The sequence below is a fragment of the Mastacembelus armatus genome, chromosome 15 (genome assembly GCF_900324485.2).
Source record: "Mastacembelus armatus chromosome 15, fMasArm1.2, whole genome shotgun sequence".
NCBI classification, from domain to species: Eukaryota; Metazoa; Chordata; class Actinopteri; order Synbranchiformes; family Mastacembelidae; genus Mastacembelus; species Mastacembelus armatus.
This window is the reverse complement of record NC_046647.1, coordinates 19,724,346-19,735,376: the sequence shown is the minus strand read 5'-3', so window position 1 is coordinate 19,735,376 and position 11,031 is coordinate 19,724,346. Positions and strand designations below refer to the sequence as shown.

The window sequence follows — 11,031 nt, the reverse complement described above, 5'->3', positions numbered from 1 at the left end:
AACAGCTAATATTTGATGGTGTGTGAGGGTCACAGGGATCTGCTGGATCCTATCCCAGCTCTCTTTGAGTGAAAGGCAGGGGTACACCCTGGACAGGTCTGCATACTTATTGCTTTTCTTTAAGTGCACAACGTATTTGTCATTACAGGTTATTGTCTAGGTGTCAAAATAAATGCAGCATTTCCTACTATAGCGCAGTACTTGACCGAATCGCGACAAAACCTCGCCGGCATCCGTAGGCCGCTGACGTCACTGGTTAAGTATGGCGGCTGGCTCCTAATGAAGCATCGTCTCAAGGCAAAAACACAACCAAAGTTTTTGCAAAACTGTGAACGTATCGCATCGATCGCGCTGTTCCAAGCCGCGGAGCCCCGACGGAGCATTTAACAAAAATAATGTTCAGCAGCTGTTGCGCCATCAACGTCAAAGCTGCTGTAGTGAAGCATGTCCGAGCCGAGGACACACGCTGCTTCTGCTGCTGGTGCTGGTGTCTCTGCAGAGTTCACCGAGCTGTGGAGAAATGTCTCCAAACTCTGTCACAGCAAAGCACAAGATAAGAAAACTGCACAGCAGATGCCTGGAACAGCAGCATCGCCCACACCGAGAGGTGAGGCTGCCGATCGGCTCAAGCAGAATAAACCAATCCAGAGAAAAGGGGGGACATCAGGGATTGAACCTGTCTGTCAATGTAGAGGTTAAACTGGCAGGTTTGCAAAAACACTGCATGTGTCCAAGTAGTTTTGGGTTGTGGAATAAGTCAAATGCACCTAAATGCCTGTAGTCATAGCAAACCGAGTGCAGATGCTGTCATGCAGGTGATATAAGTCACACTTCACTCTTCATCTGGTTGACGTGAACAGATTTGCAGAGTCCTAAGCACAGAGGCTGCAGCAGATACCTGGGTGTGAATAATGCGGATTCACCAGGTGATGTGGAAGCTTCACATGAAATCTTCTGGGATCCCACGTCTCCCACTAACACAGGTAAACAACACAGACACCACATCTGTCTTGTTTCCATGCAGTGTGAGTTTTGCAGACTGGCACAACAGAACCTGTCACAATTCATCACAACATGCACACCTGCTCAGCACGCCTCTTGCTGCCTTATTTAATGACCAATACTGTGGCAGTGTAAACTATTACATATTAAATGATTGACTGCATGATCATGCACAAGAAAGAAAACTCAAACCTGACTGTATTTTGTTAAAAGAAATCAAAATGAGGCTCTGCTCTGCATTTGAATGAAACTGTACAGTGACTTCAGAGGAACAAATCAGGGCAAAGGCACAAAACCATCCAGCCCAATGAAGTTACAGGGCAAGAAGCACCTTGGTCGGAGTGGCAGATGATGCTGGGGGGCTGTAGGGTCTGTGAGCAGTCCAGCCAGAGTCCACACTTAAACCCCATAAAACATCTGTCATCACAAAACATCATAAAACACCTGAAGGTCACAGACACTTTCTATCTAGTGTGATTTTAAGAAGAGCCTTCATTAATAATAGGTTAAACTGCTCAAACCCAAGCCTGCAAAGCTTGCAGACTTTACCAAGAAGACCTGATGCTGTCATGTCTGCCAAAGGGTCTAAAATATGTTTTCAAAGGTGCTGAATTGACAGAAATTATTCATTTAAAATAAAATCTAATTGAATCTAACACAAATTAAGGGGTCAGAATACTCCCTGAAGTCACTATGTAATGACGATACAACTTGGGACAATACGTGTGACACGTTTATCAATGTAATGTACATTATTTTAGTCATGGTAGTAATATAATATTATTTATTTTCAGGGTCGGGACTCAGGAACACCAGAGTTGTGGAAATATCAGATATTGTCGACCGTATTGCTCCAAAGGTCAGTTGTTTCTTTAGCACTAGACCAATGAATCAACATGTCAAACGTGATGTTTGAAATTAGCCCTTTATTGAACACTAAGCAGGAAGCAGCTCAGACACTCATTTCTGTGTCTTGTTCATATAAAATTACAGGTATTACATTAAAGTGCCAGTGCTTAGCTATAATTTGAGTAGGTGTATTTCAAAATCAAAACAACTGTATGTGAGATATAGGCCCGTTAATACATGGCACTTATCAAAAGTCAGTGGTCACTTAGCCACTAAATGTTTCTTGGACAGTTGTGTTTTGTTTCAATGTTATTTCATAAACAAAAGAGCTCACACATGGTTACAGGATTTTCTTAAACGTTCTACTTATGTTTATCATAGGATGTGAAACCACCAGGGACTGAATCTCCTCTGCTGCAGTGGATAGGCGACAGTGCTGTCCTTTGCACACCAGAGTTTTCAAAGCCAAGAGTCAGGAAGAAGTCCTCTCGGTTTGTAATCAATATATTGACCCCAAACCCTCCAGATTGGGGATTTATGATTTTATGTCTATATGTAAACAAGAGTTTTTCATAGCACTAGTTTTCCTGTCTTTTTATGGTTTGTGGATTTTTTTCTGTTTTTTCCTGGCCGCAGACAGAGCAATGTGGAGGACCTCATCAAACTGGCCAGGCAGTTTGATGAGCACATGCAACAAGACAAGGAAACTTCAGAGCAGCTTAATGCTGTCAACAACAACCACAATGAATGTGCCAAGATCTCCAATACAAATCTAACACAGACGTCACTGCATAGCAGCACGAAGAACCTAAACTGTTCATCCTCATTGAATCGGGTGGAATCAGAGCTGCATGCTCTGTTTGACTGCTCCACTCAGAAAGTCAGTGGCCAGCTAAGCCAGGGCTCCTCAGCATCAGCCTCTTCACAAGAAATCAAACACCAGCCTGTGACCTCCACTTTAGCTGAACCCCGACAACCAGAGCCCAAGTCTGCCACCTCAGCTGCACATCCTGCGAAAGAAAAAGGATCAAGCAGCTGTGATGTCTTTGATGATGACTGGGAAAATGATGACCTATTTAATGACTCTTTTGTGCTGGCGATGACCCACAATCCTGACCAGCAATATGACCACAACTCTAAAAGGACCATGCAGTCTAACACTAAGACAAGCACTACCCAGTTTACCTCTGTGTGCAAGCCTACTACTAACTCTGCACACCAGCCTTCAAACCTGCACTCCAGGCCAAGCTGCAGCAAACTTCAGGAACTGTGCCCAAAACCAAAGACTACCAACCGAAGCACTTTCAAATTAGAGCCCAACCCTCACTTCCAGGCCAAAACAGCTGCTAAGGAGGTTTCCACTGTTATAAAACGTAAATCACAAATGTCTGACGAGAAGTCTGCTACCAGAAGGACACTGTCTACTTCTCAGTCTGACAAGGTCACTAATGAAGCTTGCGTAGCTTCAGACTCTGTTAAAGACATTTCAGACAGCATATGGGATGATGGAGATGACGCGCTGCTCTACCAGGTATGTGACAGTGTGGAGAGGATCTCCAACAGCCAGCCACAGCCAGTAAGGCCCAGTAACTCTCAAGGAAAACAAGATCCTGCTGTAGACAGACAGCGTAAAACTACCGAGCCACTGCCAATCAGCATGGCCTGGTCTATGAATTCTAGTGCCAATGATAACAAAAAGCCACCATGTGCTTTTCTTCGCTCTAACTCATTACCGGGAACTAGCTGTGAAACTGTGAACTACCAAGGATGGAAGGTTCCCATGAAAGGTGCCAACAACAAATCACAGATGTCTCAGAGCCTCCCAGGAAGCGAGGTGAATCTGGTCACATTAAGACAGTGTAGGGATTCCTCTGGGACTTTCCAGGATGGGAATCTTAAGGTGGACACAAAGCCACATGCAGTGACAATGAGGGTGCCGCAGAACTTCAAGCCCCATCATACTGGCTTCAAGAGAAATGTGTCAGACCCAGCAGCTATAAGCAACAAAGGTAAGCTGTCTGTCAGGGACAGGGTTCATTGCAGGTTATTGTCTGCAGTTAGAAAATATGCATTTTACACGTTACAGCCAGTTTTGTGCTACATAAATAACAATACATGCTATATGAATAGAGATTGATTTGATTTAAAATCTGTAATAACTAAAAGCAGTTCCATTGAGACAAAGTGCAGTACATTTCTTAGTAAATGTGTATTTTCAGTCAGCATCTTTGCAGTTTATTCCATTTTCTTTTCTCAGTCTGTTGTTATAGAACTGGAGAGTGAAACAGATGTCACATGTTGTTATTAAACTTACTGACAGTCCACTGCATGTGCACGCTCAACATTTCAACATAGCACAATGGATTTGATTTGGGATGTTGTCAAGAGTCCAAACCTCAGGAAGCTTCATTGCCAATGAATTGCTCTTATCTTTTTTCTTTTCTTTTTTTTAATTTTTGGTGGGAGTGGGTTCGGGGGGGAGTGGGTGCCTTAACCATGCGTGGTCCTAGTTATGGTAGCAAACTTTTTGCATTAACAAATTAAAACTCAGCTGTTCAGCATCATAGCAATGAAATGTGAGTTCTGACTTGGGATTTACCATCTTTCCTAGTAAACCATATTTACTGTTTCCAGTAAGTTTTGTAATTTTCCTTCCTTTTTTCCAGTTTTTGTCACAAGCCAGATGACGGGGAAGTGCTCTGCCGCGGAGATCGAGAGGAAGAAACAAGAAGCTCTGGCCAGGAGACGACTGCGAATGCAAAATGTCCCAAAACCATAGAGGAGTTGTGTCATGGCTGAACATATATTAGCATCCTATAATAGCCTTTAATAAGATAAGGTTTGGAGCATTTGCTTGACACTGCACAGAAAAAAAAATGTCTATAAAATGCAAGCAAATGTCTGTTGAAGAACTGCTGGATGATTTTGCTGCTACTGTAAAACATGTTTACAACACCAGTTAATGCACAGATCACTGAAGGTTTCTAATCTGGTGCTGGAATAGTTTGTAATCTGGTACATTTTTTCTCCCTTGTTTTCCAACATTGTCATTTCAGCTCATTTTGTCTGATATTTGCTTTTGTTTAAAGTTGTTTCATATCTATGTGACAAACCTTAAAAAACTGTATGATTTTGGTGTTATCCATCAGAAATTGATTTATTTTTTTTCAATTTATGGTGAACACTGGCAGTAACTGCTGTATTCTGTAAATTATGTGCCTTCATTTTTTTTTTTTTTTTTTACACAAAATATTTTTGCAGTTTTCATGACTTTGCTACTATAGTGGAAATAAAATAAGACAGTATTGTAAAACAATCTTTCCTTTGCGGCCAAACTGTACATTGAATAGGCATGCCAACATTAAGCAGATTTAGTTTTGTTACTATTTGTTGTTTTGTCTCTACATTTTGTTTGTGCATGTGACATTTTTTATTCTTTGAATCAAGTGTTAGAATTATGTGCAGTATTACGGCCCCGCTTTGTAGGCACAGCTTATTGGAATAGCCATGATATGCACCTTTTTTTATATTCATGTGAGATAACTGAAATGAAGGTTGCCTGACACTACAATTCCTAGAAGTTGTTGTGATCTGCAAGTAGGTAACAATTAGATAAAAACACTGAAGACTTTGTTGTTTTTACCTTAGTGCCTTAGTATGTCATAGGGATTTGACTCCAGCCACTTACTACACTACACCATCATTCGTTTGGCTGTTCACCTAATTTATCATTCATGATGTATTTTTACCTCGTGAAATAAATATCTGGAAACATTTGGCAGCTAAAACACAATGACTTGTGTCACTGTTTCATTAACTTGTTTGGCTATTGTTCACATTTTCAGGCACTGTGTTGTTTACTCATTTCTATGTTTTTGCTGTTACTGGCCAGAAGCAAAACAAAGGATTACACTTCTGACACATAAACTGCTCCAATCCCATTTGGTGTGAACACACCTTAAAGCTCTTAAAATGCACTCCGGTGTTTTAGTGTTGTCCTTCAATGAATTTGAGTGACTGAGACAGATCAATAAAAGAACAATTGAAATCAGATAATCTGAACGTAAACCCTTATTATGATATCACAGGGTTATTTTTCCCACTTTGGACTTTCTCTAAACTCTCAGCGTACAGCAGCTTTTACAACATTCAGGACGAATAAACTGAGCTTTATATGTGAAATGCGTGGAGTGCCCCTTTAAAAGGCACTAGGTATGTGTCTCTGTGCTGTTGATGGCCGCTCTGCCTTTGTATAAAACAGCTGAAGATTTTGAATGTACACCGCCTCCTTACTGCAGTTATTGGCGTATTTCAGGACTGTTGACAGGCCAAGCAGATATGATGGGCCCATTTCACAAACACTCAAATCTGTTTCCAACAAGTCGCTACCAGAAAAGAAAGACCATTGTGGTCGTGCACTGGCCTTAATGCGGAGCATATTATTGTTATTAGACATGAGGGATTATTTTAATATGAGGGCTAATTTGTCCTCTGGCCCCCTATCACCTGCTGTACTGTGTGTGAGGGCAGTACAATGTTCCTCTTTGTAATCCCAAGAGAATTCCTCTATGTTCCTCTCTCAAGCCCATCCCCAGCCAGCCTGTGAGAGTTCCCAGGTGTGTCTGAGTGTATGAGACTGGTGGTCTGCAGGTGTGTATATTTGTGTATTTATCCCATTCTGAGCACGTAATAGGCCCCATCCTCCTCCCTGCCCTGTCTGTTTCCCCTCCCCTCACAGTCTGACTGTAAATCAGATGGCAGGGAAATTTGGCAACAGCATAAAGGCCTCTGGTTTTTATGACTATGATTATAGTTATGATGATGACTAGTATTTATTTCAACTATCTGATGAAACCCTTGGCTAAAGCTAACAGGTGTCGAGCAGGTACAATATCGTGCTCGCTGAAGGATCCCTGTAATGTCGCCATAGAGAGCGAAATATCGTCCGCCAAACAGAAGAATGGGCTGTTTCAGCACCCGCTCGTCACGCCATACATAGAGCAATTTCTGATTACTGGATGGGAGTGGAGCCCTACAACGTCCTCTTTGTGGAGAGAGAATGATTTATGGCTGTTAGTCAGGCAGAAGGCAGTAATTGCCAAAGTGACGATTATGTTACCATAGCACCTGTTTAAACTGTCTATTCTTATGTGAATGTTTTCATTTTTGGAAGAGGAGAATTTGCTGCTTAAGTCTGATGTGTGGAGACATTAATGAAGTTGGGAGAGGGTCTCAGATGGTGTGGTAACAATTTTGGGTAAAGGTGAGCTTATGACGGGCAGATTTATGTTGTTATCTGATATATTTGTAAAAAACTAAATATCTAAAATAATAATCATCAATAAACATGAAGCAGTGTGTTCAGGAAGTATGTTAAACACATTCAAACCATGTACCTGTAATACCAATATTCACAACAAAATAAGCTCACATACTTCACTATGTGAAATGGCAGGTCTAGCTTTTACTGTACTATTCATATAACTATAACATACTATTCCTCATGTGCACATTCAGTGCACGATGATGATGGTTAGGGATTGGGTACTCACGGCATGGTAGCTTAGTAGCTGTTGTTCTGTGTTGAACCTGACCTTTGACCTTCCTGTAGGTGTTAAAATGAAAAGAGGATTTCAGCTTCATGGTTCAAAACACGATCTTTGTTAAAATCCTGTTGTGTCACAGTGTTTGATTTTTGACCACAGTGGTGCAGGTATGTCTTTTGATGAGAACAATGAAACACCACATGCCCCTAAACAGAGTTCATTTGAGTTAATTACACCTATGTGAGCAAATTCGCTTATTTAGGATAACAATAATAATGTGATAAATTATCACAGATATAAAACGCTTTGTTAAAAATCCCCCAAAGAGGATGTCCGAGGTCATTAATGACTATCCCAAACTAATTCGAACAAAGGAAACGTGGACTATAACGCCCCAGAGATGACTTGTGATGATCCACTACAAACAAATTCATCAGACTTTTCTCACAGCTAAAATCTAAGACAGGCACTGTGAAAAAATGCTGTTCAAGCATCTGATTATATCACGCTCTTTAAAATCCAGTGTAATTTAAGTAATATAAGCAATACAGTGATACAGTTTTCAGAAAACTGGAAGAGTAGCATTTATTGCCACCTTTTTCTTCTTTCTGCAATTATGTCAGTGGGGGGTTGAAGTGACGGATTTCTAACACATTTGCAGTAGATTAATATGAGCCAAAAATTTCCAAGGATATCCACAGTTCCACAAACAGACTCCAGGAACAGTGAACATAAATTAAACATCTTTAGAAATACGACCTGAGGTAGCTATTGCTTCTTTAAGTGCAGAGCAGCCATTTAAGATAGTATCTCTAATCGCTTTCCCATACTGTGAGGCCATGCTGCAGAAAGGCTGAACACTGTTTTCATAGCTCACAGATTACCTCCCAGTGTATGACTAATACATATCACACATACATCAGCTCCTTTTTCCACTCTCTCTTGCTCTTTTTGGCTCTTGCTCTATGATCAGTTTGAATATCTGCATCCCCATCCACACACATACACACACACACACACACACACACACACACAGACAGATACACACAAACACATGGGGAAGAGGAGGTGTGCAGCCCTGTGGCAGCAGCCTGTCAGCAGCGTAAATGACCTGTGAAGAGTTTCACAGTGCGTGTCATTAGGCAGCTTTAGATTTGTTTCAACAGTGCTTTACCTGAGGGCTCCATTCATGGGCCCCCAGGTATGACTTCCATCCCCAGTGGGGAGGGGGGGGGAGTCAAAGGGGGGAGATTCCAAATTCCCCTACTCCCTTCATGGAGGACAGTGATGGAAAGCCCATGAGCACGATGGGGCAGTGTAGAGTTCAGGGTGTCATCTTTTACATCTGTTGTTTAGACAAATTTGTTGTCATGTTGTTTTTCTGGAACCATTTGTTAATCCCTGCCTGGCATTTTACTGTCCCTGTATTTATTGGTTTAACATTAACTTTCTGAACTTCACATAAAGAGTGAATCTAGGACTGCAAGACATAAAATCTGGATTCACACTTAGGAGAACAGCTTTCATATGTAGGTTTTAACAGTTCCTAAGAGACATAATCTCAGCAATAACTTTGTTCTGTCTCTAAATATGATACATGATGACCGTTATGGTGATGTATGGAATTAAGACTAGAACCACAATATTTAGATTTTAGTGTAAAAACAACATTTCTCCAATTTTGGTTTATTTTTCTGGGAGTCTAACAGTGATTTTTGTTTCTCCCACCTGAGGTAAACTTTACACTTGTGTTTTTTTAGTTGACACTCTTATCCACGTAATTTACAACTGGTGTAATACATTTTCTAGGAAAGTACGTCATACAGCGAAAAGGTCAAAGTCACCCAGACGTAATAGTGATAAGAAGTAAGGAGATGTCTACTCAAGTCTTGTTATGATAATGTAAATCACTGCTTTGGAAAGGATGGAGCAACTGAAAAAAACACCGCCAGTGGAGGATTTATTAGCCTACTGAAAGCTCTACAATCAACTCAACCTTCTTGAATTCCATGAGTTGTGCACAGTTCAAACCTGGATTATCACTATGTTTCTGTCTTGTCCATCCAAGCTGATCTCATATGGATGCCACAGCATCACCACGCTTTATTACGCAAGCTGATAAGGATCTGCAGACTTCACCATGTTTTGAGAAGCAAGACTTGCTTGCACACGGCCAACAAATATCCCTGTTGCCACATTCCTCCGGCCTATATCTGCCAACACCTTTGCGCTACAATGGCTTTGGCCCTTTTTCCCCAGCCCATAATAGTCAGTGTGGGCTGTAATGGTCTGTTGACAGGTTTAGGCTGAGGTAATTTTGTTGCTGGGCTTTACAGTGAGGTGCCAAATCTTCCCCAGAGGAAAAAAGGTCAGTGGATACAAGAAAGTTAGCTATTAGCACGTTGTTATTGGCTGATTGGCATTATAAAGATTTGGGAAGAAAAAGGCACCAAGTCATTTATATATCAGGACTTTCACATAATGGTGGCTCATCTGCAAGGATGTGGAGGTACTTTCAGGGTTAGTTGTGTCTTGGTTGTGCAGTAAAAGGCTGAATATGTTAGCGCGGTGTTAATAATGTTAAATGGTCTTAGCTTCTGTCATCGTGTGCTCTGGAGGTAAAATGGCTCCCGCTGAGCAGAGACACAGTTTATTATTTGAAGCAGGACTGCATAAAGAGAGGACAGCTGAGGGAAACCCCAGCTGCTGAACTAAAACACATACACACACACACACACACACCATGATAAACACAAGCAAAGCAAGAGTGTTGAGGCCAAGGGGTTCCCTTAGCAATGTGCAAAGCTGAGCAACCGTACACATACAGAATATACAAGCACCTGCCAGCTGACCATCTCTTGTGGGAGGGAAGTCCCAGGGTTCCACATAGGGAACTACACACACACACACACACACACACACACACACACACACACACACGCACACACACACTGGTCATTGTCACCTTTTCAGGGTCAGGAATGGTTCTGTCCACATGCTGGTGGAGAGTAGCTAATGCTTGTGGGTCTTTGTACTGTTGGATCATCTGGCTCTTATTTAAGAATGGTTGTAAGAGGAGAGAGAGGTCACATTACAGAGCGTTCAGAATGTTTCATCTGTCTATATATGCCATGTTGAGGATCAACATCACGAAGATTTTACATATTGTCTGATAAATCGGGTGTAATGGAGACTGGATGCCTTTTTTAACCTTCCCTATCTTCCTCTTTTCCTTTTGTAAGCACAGAAATACAAAAACATGCACATATACAAACTCATAATTACAGAGTTTGGTCCAGGTCTAGAGCTCAGTGGTGTCTGTGCATTGTCAGTTATTCTGTTTCCAAGAGCTGCAAAGAGGTTCATATGGACAGAAGATCAGCAACTCTCTCACAGTTATAAAACTATAATTCTTTGTTATTTTCACTAATATACACCCTTCTTCTAGCTCACGTTCATAGACACACTGTATGCCAAGTAGGAAGCAAAAAGAAAGGAATGCCAGCACACGGCAAAGCAATGTTTGGAGCACAGACTTCTCCTCAAAGGCAAATTGGGAGTCCCCAGTCAAATTACTTGAGCTGTTTCCAAATGCAAATATGTGTTATCGAATCAACAAAGCAACTAAAGATGC

The 11,031-nt window shown here is 41.4% G+C and overlaps 1 protein-coding gene across 1 annotated transcript; it reads left to right on the top strand.

The window, feature by feature from the left end:
• The first annotated feature begins 263 nt into the window (after positions 1-263).
• On the top strand, positions 264-5,644 carry etaa1b (ETAA1 activator of ATR kinase b). Its single transcript, XM_026309474.1, has 6 exons — positions 264-607; positions 861-983; positions 1,797-1,861; positions 2,233-2,342; positions 2,488-3,860; positions 4,518-5,644. Exons 1-6 carry the CDS (start codon positions 445-447, stop codon positions 4,628-4,630), a joined length of 1,947 nt encoding a protein of 648 aa, XP_026165259.1. The 5' UTR covers positions 264-444; the 3' UTR covers positions 4,631-5,644.
• The last annotated feature ends 5,387 nt before the right edge of the window (positions 5,645-11,031 follow it).

Coding starts and splice junctions, on each gene's coding strand:
- etaa1b (XM_026309474.1), top strand. CDS start 445: ATGTCCGAGCCGAGGACACACGCTGCTTCTGCTGCTGGTGCTGGTGTC. Junction 2,343..2,487: donor GTCAGGAAGAAGTCCTCTCG/GTTTGTAATCAA, acceptor TCCTGGCCGCAG/ACAGAGCAATGTGGAGGACC. Junction 3,861..4,517: donor AGCAGCTATAAGCAACAAAG/GTAAGCTGTCTG, acceptor CCTTTTTTCCAG/TTTTTGTCACAAGCCAGATG.